The sequence below is a fragment of the Myxocyprinus asiaticus genome, chromosome 7 (genome assembly GCF_019703515.2).
Source record: "Myxocyprinus asiaticus isolate MX2 ecotype Aquarium Trade chromosome 7, UBuf_Myxa_2, whole genome shotgun sequence".
Taxonomy (NCBI): Eukaryota; Metazoa; Chordata; class Actinopteri; order Cypriniformes; family Catostomidae; genus Myxocyprinus; species Myxocyprinus asiaticus.
In genome coordinates this window covers 21,062,314-21,087,008 of record NC_059350.1, presented here as the reverse complement: position 1 = coordinate 21,087,008, position 24,695 = coordinate 21,062,314, and the positions used below count along the sequence as shown (strand labels likewise).

Genomic DNA, 24,695 nt, shown 5'->3' with positions numbered 1-24,695 from the left:
TTGATAATGCCAGTCAGTACTGTTCAATCACTTATTAAGAAGTGGAAAATTTGGGGAACTCTTGATACCAAGCCAAGGTCAGGTAGACCAAGAAAGATTTCAGCCACAACTGCCAGAAGAATTGTTTGGGATACAAAGAAAAACCCACAGGTAACCTCAGTAGAAATACAGGCTGCTCTGGAAAAAGATGGTGTGGTTGTTTCAAGGAGCACAATATGACAATACTTGAACAAAAATGAGCTGCATGGTCGAGTTGCCAGAAAGAAGCCTTTACTTTAATGCCACAAAAAAGCCCAGTTACAATATGCCCGACAACACCTTGATACACCTCACAGCTTCTGGCACACTGTAATTTGGAGTGACGAGACCAAAATAGAGCTTTATGGTCACAGCCATAAGCGCTATGTTTGGAGAGAGGTCAACAAGGCCTATAGTGAAAAGAATACCATCCCCACTGTGAAGCATGGTGATGGCTCACTGATGTTTTGGGGGGGTGTGAGCTCTAAAGGCATGGGGAATCTTGTGAAAATTGATGGCAAGATGAATGCAGCAAGTTATCATAAAATACTGGCAGACAATTTGCATTCTTCTGCACGAAAGCTGCGCATGGGACGCTCTTGGACTTTCCAGCATGACAATGACCCTAAGCACAAGGCCAAGTTGACCCTCCAGTGGTTACAGAAGAAAAAGGTGAAGGTTCTGGAGTGGCCATCACAGTTTCCTGACCTTAATATCATCGAGCCACTCTGGGGAGATCTCAAATGTGCGGTTCATGCAAGATGACCAAAGACTTTGCATGACCTGGAGGCATTTTGCCAAGACGAATGGGCAGCTATACCACCTACAAGAATTTGGGGCCTCATAGACAACTATTACAAAAGACTTCACGCTGTCATTGATGCTAAAGGGGGCAATACACAGTATTAAGAACCAAGGGTATGCAGACATTTGAACAGGGGTCATTTCATTTTTTTCTTTGTTGCCATGTTTTGTTTAATGATTGTGCCATTCTGTTATAACCTACAGTTGAATATGAATCCCATAAGAAATAAAAGAAATGTGTTTTGCCTGCTCACTCATGTTTTCTTTAAAAATGATACATATATTACCAGTTCTCCAAGGGTATGCAAACTTTTGAGCACAACTGTATGTATATATACACTGTATTGCCAAAAGTATTCACTCACCTATCCAAATAATTGAATTCAGGTGTTCCAATCACTTCCATGGCCACAGGTGTATAAAATGAAGCACCTAGGCATGCAGACTGCTTCTACAAACATTTGTGAAAGAATGGGCCGCTCTCAGGAGCTCAGTGAATTCCAGCGTGGTACTATGATAGGATGCCACCTGTGCAACAAAAGTCCAGTCATGAAATTTCCTCGCTACTAAATATTCCACAGTCAACTGCCAGTGGTATTATAACAAAGTGGAAGCGATTGGGAATGACAGCAACTCAGCCACGAAGTGGTAGGCCACGTAAAATGACAGAGCGGGGTCAGCGGATGCTGAGGCGCATAGTGCGCAGAGGTCGCCAACTTTCTGCAGAGTCAATCGCAACAGACCTCCAAAGTTCATGTGGCCTTCAGATTAGCTCAAGAACAGTGCGTAGAGAGCTTCATGGAATGGGTTTCCATGGCTGAGCAGCTGCATCCAAGCCATACATCACCAAGTGCAATGCAAAGCGTCGGATGCAGTGGTGTAAAGCACGCCACCACTGGACTCTAAAGCAGTGGAGACACGTTCTCTGGAGTGACGAATCACGCTTCTCCATCTGGCAATCTGATGGACGAGTCTGGGTTGGCGGTTGCCAGGAGAACAGTACTTGTCTGACTGCATTGTGCCAGCTGTGAAGTTTGGTGGAGGGGGGATTATGGTGTGGGGTTGTTTTTCAGGAGCTGGGCTTGGCCCCTTAGTTCCAGTGAAAAGAACTCTGAATGCTTCAGCATACCAAGAGATTTTGGACAATTCCATGCTCCCAACTTTGTGGGAACAGTTTGGGGATGGCCCCTTCCTGTTCCAACATGACTGCGCACCAGTGCACAAAGCAAGGTCCATAAAGACATGGATGAGCAAGTTTGGTGTGGAAGAACTTGACTGGCCTGCACAGAGTCCTGACCTCAACCCGATAGAGCACCTTTGGGATGAATTAGAGTGAAGACTGCGAGCCAGGCCTTCTCGTCCATCAGTGTCTGACCTCACAAATGTGCTTCTGGAAGAATGGTCAAAAATTCCCATAAACACACTCCTAAACCTTGTGGAAAGCCTTCCCAGAAGAGTTGAAGCTGTTATAGCTGCAAAGGGTGGGCCGACGTCATATTAAACCCTATGGATTAAGAATGGGATGTCACTTAAGTTCATATGCATCTAAAGGCAGATGAGCGAATACTTTTGGCAATATAGTGTATATATATATATATATATATATATATATATATATATATATATATATATATATATATATATATATATATATATATATGTGTGTGTGTGTGTGTGTGTGTGTGTGTGTACACACACACACTGGCGGTCAAAAGTTTGGAATAATGGAAGGAAGGAAAATGGTACTTTAATTCACCAAAGTGTCATTCAACTGATCACAAAGTATAGTCAGGTCATTACTGATGTAAAAAACATCACCATCACTATTTGAAAAAAGTAATTTTTGATCAAATCTAGACAGACCCCATTTCCAGCAGCCATCACTCCAACACCTTATCCTTGAGTAATCATGCTAAACTGCTAATTTGGTAATAGAAAATCACTTAACAATATATCAAACACAGTTGAAAGCTATTTGGTTCGTTAAATGAAGCTTATCATTGTTTTTGTGTTTTCCACAGTATGCTAGATATATAGAGATATTAGGTCAAAAATGGCAAAAAAGAAATGGCTTTCTCTAGAAACTCATCAGTCAATCATTGTTTTGAGGAATGAAGGCAATACAATGCTTGAAATTGCCAAAAATACTGAAGATTTCATGCAAAGGTGTACACTACAGTCAAAGACAAAGGACAACTGGCTCTAACAAGGACAGAAAGAGATGTGGAAGGTCAGATGTACAACTAAACGAGGATAAGTACATCAGAGTCTCTTGTTTGAGAAATAGATGCCTCACATGTCCTCAGCTGACAGCTTCATTGAATTCTACCCGCTCAACACCAGTTTCATGTTCAACAGTAAAGAGAAGACTCAGGGGTGCAGGCCTTATGGAAGAATTTCAAAGAAAAAGCCACTTTTGAAACAGAAAAACAAAAAGAAAAGGTTAGTGTGGGCAAAGAAACATTGGACAACAGATATTTGGAAAAGAGTGTTATGGATCTTAACCCCATTGAGCTCCTGAGGGATCAGCTAGACTGTAAGGTGCGTTAGAAGTGCCTGTCAAGATACCCACATCTATGGCAAGTGCTACAGGAAGCATGGGGTGAAATGTCACCGGAGTATCTGGACAAACTGACAGCTAGAATGCCAAGGATCTGCAAAGCATGTCATTGATGCATGTGGAGGATTTGATGAGAACTCTTTGAAGTAGTTTAAGAAAGTCTGAAAATGTTTTTTAAATTATAATAGTAATTTTTCACATTATTAATGTCCTGACTATACATTGTGATCAGTTGAATGCCACTTTGGTGAATGAAAGTACCAATTTCTTTCCATAAGAGCAAAATCTGTACATTATTCCAAACTTTTGGCCACCAGTGTGTGTGTGTGTGTGTATGTATGTGTGTGTGTGTGTGTGTGTGTATATATATATATATATATATATATATATATATATATATTTTTTAATATCTGCGTTTTTTGTTGCAGCTAGGAACCCCCATGTCATTCTCATTTCAGCCAGCTGTGTGGCCCTTGTGCTGCTCATATGTCTGTGTATCTGCTTGAAGAAGTGCTAACTTCACCTGCTGATATGGTCAGTACCGCCACAGAAATGTCTTTCCTCCTTAATTTCATGTTACAAATTAATTACATTTATTTGATGTGCATAAATAACACTGCTCTAGTTATTTACATACCATTTATGAAATAATGCTTATAATACACTTATAATAGATTTAGATCCAGGCTTGAGAATATAAGGATGTATACATGTAGGAATAAATAAGTTTGCACTTACGAATTACTACTTGCACACAAGGAAGAAGTCGTCCTGTGTTTACTCTGGATTGACAAGTACATTACTTGTTTTTAGAACTCTTGGTTTTTGACTAAAAGATTGTTGGATTGTGTCTGGTCAGATTTTTCCAATAATAATAATACCAAAGAAAGAACTAAATGCAGCTATAAACTTTGTGCAAGCTGCACACAGACACATTGTTAATTATTATTTTTAATCCAGGTGACAGTGGTAGAGGTTACTGTTGAAGACCACTAAGGATTTGCAGTTATTTAGGTGAATGTTTCACCGCATGTTGTAAATGACTTGTGTAACAGCAACACTGCCCTCACCTCTAAGTCTAACTTGTCATTTAGCTGATGCTTTTGTTCAAAATGAATTAAAGTTAATTACAGTGACAGTCCTCTGGGCTTAACTACCTTTGTCTAATTAATGGTTGTTCCTGAATTGCCCTTGTGGTTTTTGAAACGTCAACCTTATGGTTATCAGCCCAATTGTATAGGTTACAACACCTCCATCTAGGGCCAGATATATAGTAAACAATCAGCTGTTATAAAGGCTTGGCTGGAATTTACATCAAAGGAATATTCTGGGTTTAATACAAGTTAAGCTCAATCGACAACATTTGTGGCATAATGTTAATTACTACAAGAAATCATTTTGATTCGAACCTCCTTTTCTAAAAAAATAAAAAAATAATTGAGGTTATAGACAGGCACTTAAAATAGAAGTGAATGGGGCCAATTTTTGGAGGGTTTAAAGGCAGAAATGTGAAGCTTATAATTTTATTAAAAAAAAAAAAACACTTTAATTCTTCTGTTAAAACTAATTTATTATTTGAGCTGTAAACTTGTTCGAATCGTCATTTTAGGGTTTTAGAGTTTACGGTGTTTCGTTGTCATAGCAATAAAGTTGTAAAACTGGATATAACTTTAAACAGAAAAGGTTAGTAAGCAATTTTATTACACTAAAATCATGTTAACACACATTGTTTTCATCTTATGGCTATATTTTTTAAACTAGATTATATTTATTTATTTATCTATTTCTCCCCTTTTTCTTCCCAATTTGGAATGCCCAATTTCCAATGTCCTCATGGTGGTGTAGTGACTCACCTCAATCCGGGTGGCAGAGGACGAATCTCAGTTGCCTCCCGTCAATCTGCGCATCTTATCACGTGGCTTGTTGACCGCATTACTGTGGAGACAGTGCGTGTGGAGGCTTCACGCTATTCTCCACGGCATCCACGCACAACTCACCACGTGCCCCACCGAAAGCGAGAACTACATTATAGCGACCACAATGAGGTTACCCCATGTGTCTCTACCCTCCCTAGCAACTGGGCCAATTTGGTTGCTTAGGAGTCCTGGCTGGAGTCACTCAGCACACCCTGGATTTGAACTCGCGACTCCAGGGGTGGTAGTCAGCGTCTTTACTCACTGAGCTACCCAAGCCACCATTTAAACTAGATTTTAAAGTTTACGGATTGGCCTCATTCATTGTAAGTGGCATACTATAACCAGTGTTGGCTGTAATCTAATTAGTCAAAAAGTAGTGCAATGCATTACTTTTTAAATGATTGTAATCAGATTACAGTTACTGACTTTCAAAGTTTATTACTTTGAAGTATATCATTTGGGTTACACATTTCTAAAATAATGTTATTTATGAAGAAATCATTTAAAACATGTTCATACGTACATCTGATTGTGTTTCTGTGACAGCTAAACGGACAACAACATTATTTTGAAATCATTGAGCGGAAAAACAAACTATTCTGTGAAAATTGTTTTAAAAATAACTTAAAATGTATTGTTTAATGCGATTACTTTCCCCATAAAGTAATCATAAAAGTAATTTGATTAAAATTTTTAAAGAAGTAATAAGTACTTTGTATTGGATTACATTTTTGAGTAACTTACTCTACACTGACTGTAACCCAGATGTTGTGCTTTTTAAAAAAAAAGAAAAAAGGAGGGACAGTCTAAATACTTTTTGGTGGTAATCAACATTAGGCCACAAATGCTGTCGATTGAGCTTAACTTGTATTGAACCTAGAACATTCCTTTAACAAGAAGTCTAGAATCTATTTCCCTTATCAACCAAACCTTTATTCATGATGATTTGTTACTAAATATACATTTGTCAACTAGCATGTGGAAAAGCTGTGTAATCAATATATGTGTGTGTGTATACATATATATATATATATACACACAGTACTGTGCAAAAGTTTTAGGCACTTTAGATGTTTCACAAAAGCATTTGTCTTAAGATGGTTATTTATATCTTCAGCTTTGGTGTGTCAATAGGAAAAATCATTTTTAGACTCCCAAACATTACTTTTGCAAATAGAAAAGATTAGAATAGAAGAACAGGGTGCTCTGCAAGAGATGGCATTGCCCCCACAGAGCCCCCTACTGAACATTGTGTCAGTCTGAGATTACATAAAGAGACAGAAGCAATTGAGACTAAATAGATAGAAGAACTGTGGCGAATTCTCCAAGAAGCTTGGAACATCCTATCTGCCAACAACCAAGAAAAGCTGTGTCCAGGTGTACCTAGGAGAAAAGGCAATGGTTGTCACACCGAATATTGATTTAGCTTTTTTATGTTTACTGGACTTTGTATGGCATTAAGTGATAAATGATAACTATTTATTTCATTATTTTTGAAGACATCCTCACTATGCAACATTTTCCACAAGTGCCTAAAACTTTTGCACAGTACTGTGTGTGTGTGTGTGTGTGTGTGTGTGTGTGTATATATATAAAAATTCCCTTTGGAATTAGTCCGAATAATAGACAAACACAATCTGCTTAAAGTAATGACTGTGCTGTGATTGTTGCCTGGATGTTCACCAATCCACAGTACGACAAAGTGTCTACAAATGGAGGAAATTCAGCACTGTTGCTAGTTTGCCTAGGAGTCAGCATCTTGCACAGTTTACCCCAAGAGCACAACGTGCAATGCTAAAGGAAGTGAAAAAGAACTCAAAAGTAACAGCAAAAGATCTGCAGCAATCTCTTGAACTTGCTGAGGTCTCTGTTCATGTGTCAACTATAAGAAAAACACTGAACAAGAATGGTGTTCACAGGAGGACACCACAGAGGAAACCACTGCTCTCAAAACAAAAAATTTCTGCACGTCTCAAGTTTGCAAAAGATCACCTTGATGCTCTACAGTTTCTGGAATTATGTTCTGTGGACAGACAGAACAAAATTGAACTTGGCAGAAACACACATCACTATATTTGGAGGAAAAAAGGCACTGCACATCAACACCAAAACCTCATCCCATCTGTGAAGCATGATGGAGGAAGCACCATCGTTTCCGACTGCTTTACTACATCAGGGCCTGGACAGCTTGCAATCATTGACAGAACGATGCAATCAAAATTGTGTCAAGGGATTTTAAGGAGAATGTCAGTGTAATGGTCCGTCATCTAACAGTTGGGTGATTCAACAAGACAATGATCAAAAACACATAAGCAAATCAACAACAGAATGGCTAAAGAGGAAGAAAATGTGTGTTTTGGAATGGCCAAGTCAGAGTCAAGACTTTAACTCAATTAAGATGTTACAGCATGACCTGAAGAGGGCTGTTCATGCAAGAAATCCCAGAAATATTAATGAACTGAAACAAATTTGTAGGGTGGAATGGTGTAAAATCCCTCCTCACTGAAATGCAAGGCTGATCAACAGCTAAAGGAAATGTCTGGTAAAGGTTATTGCTGCTAAAGGAGGTTCTATCAGTTATTAAATACAGTACGAGGGTTCACACACTTTTTCCAGCATGAACTGTGAATAATTAAACAGCATGTTCTGTAAAAACATGAAAACTACAATTATTTGTTTGTTAGTGCTTTAAGCATTGTGTTTGTCTATTGTTTGGACTTAGGTCAGATGAAGATGCAGGTAATTCCAAAGGGTTCACATACGTTTTCTTGCCACTGTATATACAGTTGTGGCCAAAAATATTGGCACCCTTGGTAAATATGAGCAAAGAAGGCTGTGAAAAATTCTGCATTGTTTATCCTTTTGATCTTTCATTCAAAAAATTCACAAAAATCTAACCTTAAATTGAAAACAATTGAAAGAGGGGAAATATCTCATTAGTAAATAAATATTTTTCTTCAAAATAGGTTGACCACAATTATTCGCATCCCTAGAAATTCTTATGAGTAAAATATATCTGAAGTATATTCCCATTCATATTTTAAATTTTTTAGTGCACCTGGGTGACTAGGAACATAAAATTGTTCAGCCATGACTTCCTGTTTCACAGGGGTATAAATATGGGTAACACACAGGCCAAATTCTCTTATTCATCAATCACAGTTTGTTAGACTAAAGAATATAGTTCTGATGTGCGGCAAAAGGTTGTTGAGCTTCACAAAATGGGAAGTGGCTATAAGAAAATAGCCAAAGCATTGAAAATGCCCATTTCCACCATCAGGGCAATAATTAACAAGTTCCAATCAACTGGAGATCTTAAGAAACGACCTGGAAAAGGACATGTGTCTATATTGTCTCCACGCACAGTGAGGAGGATGGTTTAAGTGACCAAAGAATTTCCAAGGATCACAGCTGGAGAATTGCAGAAATTAGTTGTGTCTTTGGGTCAGAAAGTATTAAAAAATATATTTTAAAAGTTGTTTGGGTGGGTTTCAAGAAAAAAAGCCTCTGCTCTCATCCATCAACAAAATCAAGCATCTTCAGTTTGCCAGACAGTACTGGAACTTCAAATGCAACCTGGTTCTATGGTCAGATGTAACAAAAAAAAAAAAAAAGAGCTTTTTGTCAGCAAACACCAGAGAGGGGTTTGGAGCACACAGAGATGAAGAAGTACTCAATGCCTATGGTTAAATGTGGTGCTGGATCTTTAATGTTGTGGGGCTGTTTTTCTGCCAGAGGTCCTGGACATCTTGTTTGTCTACATGGCATCATGGACTCTATCAAATACCAACTGATAAAAATGTAAACCTGGCTGCCTCTGCCAGAAAGCTTACAATGGGCCCTGGTTGGATCTTCCAGCAGGACAATGATCCAAAACAAACATCAAAAGCAACACAAAAATGGTTCACTGACCACAAAATCAAGGTTCTGCCGTGGCCATCCCAGTCCCCTGACCTGAACCCCATAAAAGATTTTTGGGGTGAACTGAAGAGGAGAGTCCACCAACATGGACCTCTGAATTTGAAGGATCTGTAGAGATTCTGTATAGAGGAATGGCCAGGTGTTCTCCAACCACATTAGGCATTATAAGAGAAGACTCTGAGCTGTTATCTTGGCAAAGGGAAGTTGCAAAAAGTATTGAATAAAAGGGTGGCAATAATTATGGCCAATGCGTTTTGGAGAAAAATATTTATTTAATAATGAGATATTTCCCCTGTTTCAATTGTTTTAGATTAGGTTAGATTTTTGTGATTTTTTTTGAATGAAAAATTAAAAGGATAAACAATGCAGATTTTTTTCACAGCCTTCTTTGCTCATATTTACCAAGGGTACCAATATATTTGGCCACAGCTGTATATAGTGCTTTACCTTAAATATATATATATCACGTTATATCATGTTATTAATGAGTAATAAATGTGTTGTGTATTATGTAAAGCTTCACTGAATGCTCATGCAGTTTTTTTAACAACATCTTATGAAACATTGTAAACACTTCACTATTGTAAATAAAGCCTCCCAGAAACAAAGGAAATTATGAAAAAAGAACAAAGTGGTTAGATGTATAGTGGGAAAGAGAGAGAGGGAGATGGAAAAGCAGCACACTAACCTCTCACTTCACACAATCTGTCATTTTTTTCCTCAGAGTCTTTCTTCCTGCTTCATTCTCTTTCAGTTTCCTCTCTTAAAATTAGCAGGTCACCAGAAAAGGTAGACAGGAAAAAAGCATGTCATATTTGTTTTATATTTAAAGACAGCTAAATCTACACAAGAGGCCCAGGGAGAAAAAGGCCCTCACACCACGCATACAGGAGATCCAAATAATTTTGTTCAGTATGTGTTCATCGAGCTGTCCTCTTATTGCACATTACTGCACCATTTCTGCAGCACTGCACACTTTGGTTATCTCTACACTCCTTCAGACTTACAATCAGACATACAGTCCAGGTTTCATACTCGGGGACTATAGAGGATATCTGGTTTGAATCCTAGTGCATACAAATGTTAGCATAAAATGTACTTTAGGGGTCCGTCAAAAATTCCCATGATCTAATACATTGTCAGATAAAATGTATGAGTAAAACAGTGAAAATATCTAGTGCAACCAAAGCCAAAGTATGTTTTTACAGAACCACAGGAAGTCTAAGGAGTTACCACTTCCTGTCTTCTGCAAGAAGCCCTCCCAAAATCACCATTTATCATGACTTATAGCTTTTAAGTTGTCATCGGCAACAGGAAATCATTGTTTAAAGACATTAAATCCTCTGGGGTTTTTTGGTTTTTGGGTGCTTCTACTGCTACTTGCTTCTAATTAGTCAAGATAATATGTTCACTCGGTGTGACAAACTTCCATTTCAAAACAAGATGAACAAATGATGACTGAGCAGAGTAAAGATTAGCTTTATCCCACTGTTTTTAACCCTTAAATCTCTTTAGCGACCCAGCACTTAAATCTATTACAAATGGATCTACAAAATGCCAAGATAGTGTAAAATTTTTAAAAGCATTTTTAAGACAATTAGAAAATAATAGAATAGAATATATTCTGGAATATGTTGGTGTTTTTATTTTTCATATATCAAAGAAATAAAATTAAGGGGATGCAAAAAATTATAGAATGGGATTTATTACCTCCACACTGAAATTGTATGAGACTTAACTGGCTATCAAACGCATATTGAGCTATACTTAAACCATAAGCTACACTTATGTTACACATATGTATTTTCTCTGGCACTTATTGAGTCTAAATAGACATACGACTTACAGAATTTTAGTAGTACACCAAAATGTCAATAATCATACTGTTCATGTGTTGTACTTGCTATAGTTTACTTCCTTGTTGCTTCTTCATCAAATAGCAATGTCAAATTTAAATGGTCTAAACCATCATCCAGAAAGAAAGTGAGATTTATCTTGCCTCACATACAAATAAGCTATAAACATATTAAACATGTTACGAAATAAGGCTGCACACTCCTTATCCTTACTCCCACACCATAAACAGGAATTACTACCGGACATTCATTCATCACAGAGAGAGAGATGGAAACATACACTCACTGAGAACTTTAATAGGTACACCTGTACACCTACTTATTCATGCGATCATTAGCCAATTTTGTGGCAGCAGTGCAATTCACAAAATAATGCAGATATAGGTCAGGAGCTTCAGTTAATGTTCACATCAACCATCAGAATGGGGAAAAAATGTGATCTCAGTGATTTCGACCATGGCAATCGATTGATTGTTTGTGCCAGATGGGCTGGTTTGAGTATTTCTGTAACTGCTGATCTCCTGGGATTTTCACACACAACAGTCTCTAGAGTTTACTTAGAATGGTGCCAAAATAAAAAACATTATGAAAATAGTGCAATGTTGGCATTTACCCATAAATGCATACCTCGGGTCTTTAGTGACCCGGGACCTCATTCCACTCCCTGTACCTCATCCATTTTTTGGAGTTGTGGCCACACATCTTTAGTATTCCTCAATCATTCTCTATGTGTGTCCTGTACACTTTTGGTGTTCTGTGTAGGGTGTACTGGCGAAAGTTTCGACCTTAGTTTAGCCTCTTTAGACCAGACAGCTCTCATAACAAACCAATTATTTCTACTTAAAGGAATACTGTAGTTCACCCAAAATTATAATGAGTAAATAAGTAAATAATTCTCTCAACAAGTACTCATCCTTATGCCATCTCAAAGTCGTATGACTATCTTTCTTCTGTGCAACACAAACGAAGATATTTTCATAGATGTATGCATTGCAAGTCAATGGGGTCCAAAACTTTCAAGTTCCAAAAGGGACATAAAGGCAGCATAAAGGTAATCTACACTCAACAGCCACTTTATTAGGTGCACCTGAACACCTACTTATTCGTGTGATTATTAACTGAAGGTCCGACCTGTATCTGCATGATTTTATGCATTGCACTGCTGCCACACGATTGGCTGATTAGATCATCGCATGAATAAGCAGGTGTACAGGTGTACCTAATAAAGTGGTCGGTGAGTGTATACGACTCATGTGGTTTCATTTATGTCTTCTGAAGCGATTTAATCAGTTTTGGGTCTTATCTAATCTTAACATTATGTACAGCACTCTGCGCATGCCTCAAGTGCATGGAAGTGTAATCAAGCTTCAAATCATGTCAAGGAGACTGCAAATGTCAAAGTTTATAGAGAAAAAGAAGTTACATTTTGGTCAGTTTCTTATCCAAACCCAGTCGTATCACTTTAGGAGACATGGATTAAACCACTCGAGTTGTATGAAATACCTTTATGCTGCCTTAATGTCCTTTTTGGAACTTGGAGGTTTTGGACTTCATTGACTTGCATTGTATGGACAAACAGACATCATAAATCCTTAAAAAAATCTTTCTTTGAGTTCCGCAAACGAGTTTGAGATGGAATATGTGTAAGTAATTGGAAAATTATCAGTTTTGGGTAAACTATTCCTTTAATATCGAGAGACCTACATACTGGTTTGGGAAACAGGCATTACTCCATCATAAAATAACAACAAATGCCGAGTTAGTTAAGATTATCTTAAAAGTAAAAGTTGCAATATTATCGGGAAACCCAGCCAGCATCAGTTTGGGCAAGATTACTTCTAATAACCTGTTTAGCACAGAATTTACTAGTTTCTTTTTTTTTTTCCTCCAAAAAAAGAGGAAGAGGCGGAGTATTGCGGAAACATTATTTTTGCCATTTCTTGCAGTGCCTTTAGTGGTGCAGAAAAACGTTTATCCTTAAATCACCAAAATAGCCAATTATTTAGCTCTGGGAGTCAGATAGCAAAACTTTCATTAATCCAGTCTCACTATTATACAGTATATCATTAGGTAATTCAATATTTAGCCAGAGGAAAACATTATATTAGAATAGACATGCCTTTCTTACTTATAAACTGTTTAGAAGTTTTCTCAAGCAAGAAAGTTCATTTACCAATGTATCCTTTTCTCGAATCAAATACATTGGTTTCAGTAGCGATGTAATCTCACAGGAAGAGGGTTCAACTGGAAAAATAAAGTTTTTTTTTTTTAGTTGTATTACACAACCCAATCCTGTGCCAACTCAAGTCTTAGTGTGGCTGGAGTGTGTTAAGTAAAATACTTGAACATTACTGTGAATACAACCCCTATCCTGAATAGTGTATAAAAGCAGGAATTGATGTGCTATCATATGACTCTTCATTAGCTGTAAGAGTTGGAACTTTGGTATGTGGGGTGTTAGGTTGAACTCTGGATGGGCTTTTGCTGTCTAATTTTTAGGGCATAGTTAAGACTTGTTAAATCATGTAGCAAAAGAGAGTACAATCTTTTGCTACATGATTTGACAAGTCTTAACTATTTGTATATAACTATGAATTAGAATTGAATTATTTTTTTATGTTACAAACAGTGTCTAATCATTTGTTTCTATCTGGAAATTCAGATGAAAGTTGATGAAAGTTGTAAAATCTTTATGAAAAATCACACTACACTGGACATTACCAACCAAATATGTCTTTCTTTCTTTCTTGATTTCTTTCTTTTTTTCTACTTTTAAGATGACAGAAAATGCTACTGCTATGTTCAGAAGTTCGCCCTGACCAAACAATGTTGTTCCCTCTGTCTATATAACAGAAGAATCTGAGTCAACATCTTCTAATATAACTGATATTCACCATAATATGACACTTTTAAAAAATTATTTACGTTCAACTCTAAATATCTATTTATTATAGACTGTATATTTTAGCATTTTGTTCTTATCTGAAATGCACAATGTCATGTATCACACTCTTAAAAGAGACCTAACTCCAAGCCAACTTGTATTATCTGGAAGTTCCATTTCTATCATTCTATCATTATAGCAAAGCCAATAACCATATAGGCAAACATGTTATTATCTTAACTGACCTTTTGATGTGTTATCAAAATAAAATGTATCAGGTGGAAACACCCTTTTAGAAGTGAGACCCTTTTCTTTATTAGGTGCCAATTTATTGTCCTAATGTTTGTATTAGAGTGAAGTGTGTTATACTTTGTCTTATTTTCCCACTAGAGGGAAGTACACTCATAGTTTGAAAACTTAAGCTCACCATGTCATTCTAAAATGGGCAATCACATTCGCTTTGTTTTTATGTATGTCTTGTATAAGTTTTGTCTCTAAAAATATTAAAGGAAACATGTACTTTGTTTATTAATACTGTGTGACATTATCGGTCACATCATAATGTTGTTATTTATATTGTTTTCTAAAAGGCAAACTGTAGGTGATTTTGAGTCAAAGGTGTGTTTTCATCCACTCATGAAGGAAATATTGAAAGAAAAAGTCTTACCACATTTCACAGTTACTTCACCTGGCTCACAGTGATGTTCATAACATGTTCCTGTTGTGTAACTCTATCAAGTCTTCTGTAATGATTGTTAACATGCAAAATGTAGTTTCGTTAAACAAGTAATTATTTGCTTTAAATTATTAGTTACAAATCTTTACTCATTTCTTCTTCTGAACACAGTGATTTGCTAATCTAATCCCATGCTTTTATTTAAAATTACAAAGTTTAAACTGTATCTCTGTTTGTTGATGTTAGGTTTACCTAGTGAGCATCTTTCCAATGTAAAAACACACAGTTACATCACAGCCATGGTGCAGTGGTAGCACACATGCTCTTGACATATAAGGGCCATAGAGTCCAGCCTGCATTGTGTCCCTGTCCCAACCCATTTCCAATCAGCCTACACTATCCTCTTTAATAAAAATGTAAAAAGTGTAATCAGTTTTACAATGGATATCTCAATGAGCCACACATTACATTGAATATTACAAAACAAAATGAATGCTTTGAGTCCAGAATTTGTGAGATTTTGTAATCTCTCTGCTGTCCTTTAATCTCAAATCTCTATAATCTGCAGATACTTTTATTCTGTTGCAGAATATTTTGAAAAGCAAATGAGAATCATGCTAACATAAAACTTTACTGGTGGCAGATCCTCAGAGAAGTCCAAAAAGCATGAAGTGAGATCTGTTGTTGGGAACTGAGAAAATGTTTTTGCTTTCTGTTGGATCACTGCACTGAAAACAATGTTAACCTAAAAAAAGGATTCATAATGGAACATTTGAATTAACAGGTCTGACTGAGGAAAAAAATATTCTTTAACATCACTGAATCAACCTGAATAGGTTAGGTTACACCAAAAAAAGTTTAAGGGTTAGATCTGTCACAGTGTGTGGCAGAGATGAGGACCCAAACGCAGCATTCAAAACCAAAATACTTCATTTAATAAACAAACACAAGATCCCACAAGGGGGAAAACAACAAAAACTACTAAGCAGGGGAAAACAGGAATCCAGGCTGGGCAGAGGTGAAACAGGACCAAACGGACCGAACTGGAACCAGGACTAACAGAACACGAGAGAAACACATACAGGTTCGACAGGATAACAAGATACAAGACTGACTGAAGAACAAGATAATACGAACTGGCACTGGACAGCACACACGAGGAGACTAAAATAGAGAAAGAATTAAAGAGGGTTAATACAGGGCAGGTGTTAACAATGAAACAATAATGAGCAAACAAGGAGGTGGGGTGTGACATAAGACCGAGAAGCACTAGCACTTTAGAAACAATAACAAAGCCATGTGCTGTCACAAGCAGGCAAAACATCCGATTGGCATGAGCACACATCACCCAGATAATGAGGCGATATACACTCATACCAATCAACAAACACGACGAGAGAAGACGCTTGTGTGAGAGTTCAGCCACACACACACCCGACACCTTACCGAAGTGACCGAACCTCAGCACAAACATGAAGACAGCTCATGACCCAGGCGCATGGTGCAAAGCGAGAGCGAGAGACAGACACAAAGACTGACATGGATTATTGACGTGAGTGCACGCAGCCAAGATGACACGTCAATAACAGACAGACAAGGAGAATGAATATCCGGGTCCTGACACAGACCGGAATGGAACTAGACAGGAAGTCAGGACCCAGACACCATACTCCAGACAAGAAACACAACAGACCGAAGAAAGCGCAGCAGGGAATATAACAGAAGTCGCGTGCTCACACAAAGACAGACATCGGCGGATAATGCCATGGACCCGTCAGACCAAAACCCAGACTGACCGAGAGACAGGACCATGACAGTACGCCACCTGGCATCCCAACACGGGAACATCAAACATAAAACAAAACCCAGCACAGACACAAAAACAAATTAAGGAGAAAACACAGACCAAGGACATAGACAGAATCAACCAAGGGATGGAGGGTGCGGGAGGGTGGCACTAAATAGGGTATGGAGTCCAGAGGTCTCAGAAGAGGGTCAAGCTGGGGGGGTAGGGTCCGGTGGCCTGAGAGAGCACTTCAGGGCAGAGGCGAGGTCTGGAGGCCTGAGGGGTTACCACAGGGCAGGGACAGGGTCATGAGGCCTGAGAGGTGGCCACAGGGCAGAGGGGATGGAGTTCTGGGCTGTGGCTGCTGGACAGGGTTCAGGAGGGAGCGGCTCAGAGGGCAGAGCCATGGAAGTCTCAGGGGGCGAAGCCGTGGAAGGCTCCGGGGGAAAGCCGCGGAAAGCTCAGGGAGCGAAGCCGCAGAAGGCTCAAGGAGCGAAGCCGTGGAAGGCTCAGGCACTGGCCACAATAGCGGAGCAGTCTCAGAGGCCGTGAGCTCAGACAGTGTTGAGGGAATGACCTCCATGATCATGAGCACTGGCAGAGACAGGGGAGCAGTCTCAGAGGCTGTGAGCTCAGACAGTGACGGGGGAATGACCTACGTGGTCATGGGCACTGGCATTGATGGGGAACAATCTCTGTGGCTGTGAGCTCAGACAGTGACGAGGGAATGACCTCCATGGTCGTGGGCACTGGCAGTGATGGGGGAACAGACTTTATGGCTGTGAGATCAGGCAGTGACTGTGGAACAGCCTTTGTGACTGCGAGTAGAGGAAGGGACAAGGGAATGACCGCTGTGGTCGTGAGCGCTGGCAGCGAATGGGGACCGGCCTCCATGGCCAGGAGCGCTGGCAGCGACTGGGGAGCGGCCTCCGTGGCCGGGAACACTGGCAGCGACTGGGGAGCGGCCTCCGTGGCCGGGAACACTGGCAGCGACTGGGGAGCGGCCTCCTTGACCAGGAGCACTGGCAGCGACTGGGGAGCGGCCTCTGTGGCCTGGAGTGCTGGCAATGACTGGGGAGCGGCCTCTGTGGCTGGGAGAGCTGGCAGCGACTGGGAAGCAGGAGCCCTTCTCCTTCTCCTCTTTCGGACAGCCGGGAGCACTGCTGTGGGAGTGGCCGTCATGACTAAGGACACAGACACAGGGACAGCCGAGGCTTCAAGCATTGGCTCTGGGAAGGATGAGGTTTCAGATGCTTGCTCTGGGATGGACGAAGCATCAGAGGCTGGCTCTGGGATGGATGAGGCTTCAGACACTGGCTCTGGGATGGACAAGGCTTCAGACACCAGTTCTGGGATGGACGAGGCTTCAGACACTGGCTCTGGTATGGACAAGGCTTCAGACACCAGTTCTGGGATGGACGAGGCTTCAGACACTGGCTCTGGGAAGGACGAGGCTACAGACACCGGCTCTGGGATGGACGAGGCTTCAGGAACAGGCTCGTTGACCGTGGCAGACATAGGCGCTGGCTCATTGGACGTGGAAGGTGTGCGGGCTGGCACGTTGGCCGTGGCAGGTGTGGGCGCTGGCTCGTTGACTGTGGCAGGCGTGGACCGCTCGACTGCATGAGCGAAGTCCTCCTCCATCGCTCCTATAATGATGGCTAACCCAATTAGACAAAGGGTGAAGTAAATATACAGATTAGAGTCCAATGAATCTTGCCACTGGGTATCAAGGAATTTAGAGACCCTTGTAAACCAAAACGAAAAAAGTATTTGAGAGCCACATCATTAAAATTTACCTCGCTGGCCAATGCACAGAAATTCTCTACATAATCCTCTATGGAATTTGTTCCCTGCTGAAGAGACAAGAGTTCCGTCTGTCACAGTGTGTAGCAAGCAGGCAAAACATCTGATTGGCATAAGCGCACATCACCCAGACAATGAGGTGATATACACTCATGCCAATCGACAAACACGATGAAACGAGAGACAGACACAAAGACTGACATGGATTATTGATGCGAGTGCATGCAGCCAAGATAACACAAGCACGATGCACCCACGTCAATAACAGACAGACAAGGAATATGAATATCTGGGTCCTGACACAGACCCGAGCCGAACTAGACAGGAAGTCAGGAGCCAGACACCATACTCCAGACAAGAAACACAACAGACAGAAGAGCACGTGGCAGGAAATGTAACAGAAGCCATGCGCTCACACAAAGACAGACATGGGCGGATAATGCCTCAGCCCCATTAGACCAAAATCCAGACTGACCAATAGACAGGACTGTGAGAAGATCAGGTAGAAATAGCTATTCAATGTAACAATTGCACATTACCACTTTTTACAATGAGTGAGCAGAACTGGAAAAGACAGACATGCACATAAACATACATGGACATACAGTGCTGTCAAATCAGTCTTTAAGTGTTTCATAAAATAAAGGATAAATTATTCACAGTCATTCAACTTATTAAGTATTATCTTTGATTTGTTTAACTTCATATGAATTACCTTGAAGGATTACACCGATTTATATAGGAGAATGATTCTAAATAACAAACAACAATACCAGCAAACATAAGCTGCACTATGCAGTGTGTCCATCACTTTTCAAGTCAAGTCATTTTTATTTGTATAGCGCTTTTCACAACACACATTGTTCAAAAGCAGCTTTGCAGAAATGTATGCTGTCTTAAAGTCTCCATTGTGTGGTTTAAATGAATAACACGATTGAATATCTTGGCTTAAGAATTATTGTCTTTCATTCCACAGTGAGGAAAAACAAAGGCAACTGTGGCAGGGAGCACAAAGCATCATAAGATGTTAGTTTATGGATGAAAAATAACCTTGGGAGAAACTTGACACAGCAGGGGGAGCCAGTTCCCCTCTGGCTATATGACATGAATATAATAGTGATGGGTCATTCATGAACGATTCGTTCATTTTGAACAAATCTTTTATGTGACTCAGAAGAACGAGTTGTCTCAGAGAGTGATCCATTAATTTTATGTTGGCCGCGCATGCGCATTGTGCAACCTTCGTTCGTTTGTTACGTGAAAACTGCATAGGCGCTGTACAGGAAACAGAAATAATTTGTTCACCTTTCAACTCTTTTGGTCCGAGTCGTTTGTTCTTTTGTCAAGTGACAGCCGTATATGCTTTGCATTGCTCACACAGGAAACAGAAATGATTAGTTCACTTCTCCAGTCTTTGTGTCCACGTCGTTCGCTCTTTTGTCACGTGACAGCCGTATACGATAGTGTATACGGCTGTCACGTGACAAAAGAACGAATGACTCGTACAAGAAGATTCCAGAGGTGAACTAATCTTTCTGTTTCTCACAATTTGTCTTTGGCTACATTATCATTTTTTCTTATAATTTATATAATAATAATTATATTTATTTATCACATATTATACATTTGCACATACACAGTGAAATTCTCTTTTTTTTTTTTTTTTTGCATATCCCAGCTAAGCTGGGGTCAGAGTGCAGGGTCAGCCATGATACAGTGCCCCTGGAGCAGATAGGGTCAAGGGCCTTGCTCAAGGGCCCAACAGTGGCATCTTGGCAGCGCTGGGGCTTGAACCCCTGACCTTCTGATCAGTAACCCAGAGCCTTAACCGCTGAGCCACCACTTCCCCTAATTGGGAAAATGTAACAGTTTAATTCTGCTCAAATGAACAAAATGATTTGAATAAAGATTAGTTCATTTTGCGGAACGAGACTCAAAGAATCCAAGTCAGTAAAATGATCCGATCTTCCCATCATTAGAATATAGTGCCTATTTTAGTTATCTATGTGTTGTACAAGTCTTGTTTCATGTGAGTAAACTGAGTAGATGTTGGTGGGCAATTTGTAAAACTAAGGGATTTTGTATGAACTGTAAGATTAATGAGTAAGGGTCTTTGTAGTCCATCCCGATCTGACTGCGGAAGTGCACGTAGATGAAGTGTTCTTTTAATTTGGCTGGTAAAGGCTTTAGTTGGCATTTATTTATTGTCTGTGTATTCCATTTTAAGATAGTGTAGTCCATCCTATGACCAAGATGATGCTGGCAGAGGTCAGCTATTTGTGCCTCGCAGTCTAACTGGAAGCTTGTGGCAGTTCTTTTACAGTGAAGTCCATCCTAATTCCGAGGTGCAGGCAGTGGACAGTGAAGTAAACCTTTTGAATGCCTGGAGTTGGCAGAAGTTTATCCAATGTGAAGTCCACTGAATAGATTGAAGTGATGCAGACAGTGATCATCGAAATGCCCCTCGCTGTCTGGAATGCAAAGGCAGCAGTTAGTATTCATCGCTCAGTGACACTTAGCAGTGGAAGTGGGACATCAGGCTGGTCAGGAGCTGGATCTGGCAGGCACTCGTAACCTCAGGATTTGTATCCTGAGGTTGAGACAGAGTATAAAATAGAATAATATTAGCATAGATGCCAGTGACTTTAAAGTAGAGTTATAGAATATGAGAAGTTTTTCCGGTTCCGGCAAACCTGACTTATGCAGCAAAACTACGGGTTGAGGGATAAAATAGGTTTATGCTTGTCTGAAGAGATGAGTCTTTAGTCGAGTTGTAATGATCTTCCCAGAGGCGGAGATTACACTATTAGAAAGTTCAGACCTTTGACACCTCAAACACTAATGATATATGTATATATAAGTAGACAGACCGCAGATGTAAAGGGTAAATAAACTGTGTATTATTAATATGTACAAGTGAACAACAGTAAGGTTATATACACACTCCCAATATAAATATCAAAACCAGGTGACTAAGACACTAAAAACTATCACTCGCTTTGGGAGTCCATTTATAATATGTACATAGATTTCTGTCAATATGGGATCGATTTCACTAGTAAGCTGGTCCTGGGAGCGATGTTCCAATGAGCTGCTGGGAAAAGTCAGATCCTCAATGTGAATATATCCGACCATGCTTTGGTCTTAGCCAAGTTCAACGAAATCGATAATCCACAGGGTAAACAATATAATCCATACAGGTCACGGCAGGCATAAATCCAAATTAGAGCTTGCTAGCAATGTTGTGTGTAATAACATTATTCTCCTCCTCCTTGATAACCTGATTGCTCTCTGGAAGTAGCTGCTGCTACTTTTTTAAACAATCTGTGAATATGTGCCACCTCAACACTTCCTAGTGTCGTGGGGTGATGATGTCATGGGCACAGGTATGGCAAGCAACATAGGACAAACATATACCACAGGATACCAAACCCTTAAACACAAGAGAAAGACAGCAACTGGGTGAGTGGAATACAAATACATAGTGCAAAACCACAATATACAACGTATTATACCCATATGGTGCCGGAGGAGGACACTGTCTATGGTATCTTTTTAGATTTACCACATACACATTATCCTGCTTTAGAGTGTTTCTCCAGCTGATAGTGTAATTTATTGGCCCCAGCTTTTTAATAACTGTAGCTGGTCCCTACCCATTTAGGCACTACCTTGGCTGCAAATTTATCTGAAGTACTGGAGAGAGGGTGTGCCCTGAACCAAACTAAATCTCCCTGCTGAAACTGTACATCTTTCTGCCAGGTATTATAATATTTAGCCTGCCTGGTTCGGTGTGACCCCACTCTGCGCTTCACCTCACCAGCCATCATCCTTTGCCGTTTGACCATTGAGTAGCCACACTACCTGGAGATGGTGGGCGGTGTATGAGCCTCTCTAGCAGTCCTTTGAGCAGTGGCGGAGCTAGGGGGTGGCCAGGGGTGGCCGTGGCCACCATGGACCGAAGCCTGGCCACCCCATAGGCCACCCCACTCGCAACTGCCGATTTGGTAATTTTTTGTCTTGGGCACAATTTAGTTTTTAGAGGTGGAACTGTCTCTGTACAACAGCAACACACAGGAGTCTTAACACCAAGGTTGCCACACCTCTCTGTCCCGGATGTCACTCTATCACCCAACCCCCCCCGACGATACAGAAATGCTGCCTGAAATTTCCGTGCCACTACAGACTGATCGCTGGCCCCTGCCAGGCCACCCCTGTGAAAAACACCTGGCTCCACTCCTGCCTTTGAGTAGCCTTCCAAGCATCAGTTCCACAGGGTTCTGTCCCATTTCTTGCTGTGCACTGTTGAAAGCAATCGAAACTCAGAAGCCATTTGTCCCAGGTATCATGCTTGTCACTGACGTAAGAGGCAATCATCACATTCAGTGTCCTGTTGACTCTCTCTGTCAGATTGGTCTGTGGATGTTAGCTCATCATCAATTTCTGTGTGACGCCCCAATTCTTGCAGATGGCCTTCAGGATCTCAGACATGAATTGAGGTCCCCTATCAGAAATCAGGTATTTGGGGACCCCCCAGCAGGTAAAGATTTCCTCCCGTAGAATCTTCACCATCTTTGGTGACCTGCTGTCTTTCATAGGGACCAGCTCCACCCACTTGTTGTTATAGTCAACTATGACAAGCAGATACGCATTGCGAACATGGGCACAGGTATGGAAAACAACATAGGACAAACATATACCACAGGATACCAAACACTTAAACACAGGGGAAAGACAGCAACTGGGTGAGTGGAATACAACTGCATAGTGCCAAACCACAATATACAATGTATTACACCCAGATCAATATGTAGTGTTACAGAGTCTTAAACTGAGGGAGTGTATCTGAGTCCCGAACTATTCTAGGAAATTTATTCCATAGTTTAGGAGCCAAATAGGAAAAGGATCTACCTCCTTTTGTGGATTTTGATATTCTGGGTACTGTCAACACGTGTACGTGATGGATTATAGCATGATAGAAGGTTTCTTAATTATTGAGGAGCTAGACCATTCAATCTTTGTAAGTAATAAGCAGAACCTGTCCACAAGTGCCAACATAGTTCTCAAACCTATCTAAAAGAATGTTGTGATCTATCGTGGAATCCTCGCCACTACCAGCCAACCCAGGAGCAGCCGCTGCCATCCGCCCGGGTACGGAGACGTCACTGCCGGCCACCGAGGATCTGAGGCATGCTGCCATTCCCCCCCCAATAGAAAAAAAAGAATAGAGAAAAAAAGAAAAAAGAGAAAAAAGGGGGGGAGGAGCGTGACCATCTGCCCGGGGCCGGAGGACCCACTACCGTCCACCGTCCAGCGAGCTGTCGTCCGCCAGAGGTTGGTGAGTGGCTGAGTGCAGGGCGACAACATATCTGGGCGCCAGTGAACCAGCATGCTGTACACCCTACTGTAACAGCACCTACTGTACAGGGTTGAAATAGTTTTTTGTTTCATTCATTACAGTCTCGTTGTGCATAGACCTTTCGTCTGAAGTTCGTCTCGCAAATTTGTCACGGATTTGGTGTGAACAGGCCTTAACACATCTTTCAGTAGCTTAGTGGGTATAGGTTCTAGCATCCATGTTGTTGCTTCCCTGGAGGGAGGGAGTCTGTCTCTTTTTAGCAGGTCAGGTCTACCCCAGAAACTCGGGGTGCTCATAAAATGTGTTTTGGACCCTGATTCCACCCTACGGGAGTATTGCTCATATTTTTCTGAGACTGTTCTTCTAGAATTCTGTGTTGAAATTAAATAATTGAATATTTTATGGAACTCCCCTTTAAAGGAATGAGTCACAGCCACAGTTCTCAAGTGAAACTAGTCTGGCACTTGACACACCAACACACTAGAGAGTGTGATGTGATGAATAATATGGATTAATTTACTCATTCACAATAACACATACACACACGCACAGTATGTACAGTATAAACAGAAGGGAGTATGTAACTTATTGACCTTTAATACACTGACAGTAGGAGGTCGTATGTACTATTTTTTCATTGTGGGTGGTACACAATCCCACCATCATATCTGGTAAATTTCAGTCTCCCTTCTCATACAGGAAATGTGTCTGCATGCTTTTGCTCTTGTGAGCTTCTCAGGTTTTACTCTGCATAGACATCCTACAAATCACAAACTAAAAAATAAACTTTATTTACTCCTAATGTCTGGTGCTCTTTTTCAGTGCTTTGTAAAACTTTAAATCATACCTTTAAAATAATCTAATTTAGCTCAAATTTTCAATTGTATCTCTTTCCTGAAGTACTTCTGGAGTAAGTGATGCCTTCCACAGTCTGTCATAATGTTATAACACTTAAAAACACCAGTATCTTTTATGTAGACTACCATTTAAAATCAGAACCTAGGTGTTTGATATTACTGACAAAACTGATTTCTGAAGCATTCTCATAGCTTAATAATTAAGCAATCCATTGGATATTTGAACCACTGAATAATTCACAAATAAAAAAA

General features: G+C 40.3%; 1 protein-coding gene across 7 annotated transcripts in view; it reads left to right on the top strand.

The window, feature by feature from the left end:
* LOC127443920 (OX-2 membrane glycoprotein-like) overlaps positions 1-24,695 on the top strand; it is a 74,232-nt gene that overhangs the window by 41,031 nt on the left and 8,506 nt on the right. For 3 of the 7 annotated variants that reach the window (XM_051702988.1, XM_051702991.1, XM_051702983.1), the window contains 2 exons: positions 3,811-3,916; positions 13,853-14,257. In XM_051702988.1, the coding sequence (XP_051558948.1) occupies positions 3,811-3,899 (89 nt within the window). In that variant the 3' untranslated portion in view covers positions 3,900-3,916; positions 13,853-14,257. Of the gene's footprint in view, positions 1-3,810; positions 3,917-4,342; positions 8,108-13,852; positions 14,258-24,695 lie in introns of those variants that run through there. The other 4 variants (XM_051702989.1, XM_051702984.1, XM_051702985.1 and 1 more) reach the window with 4 other exon arrangements.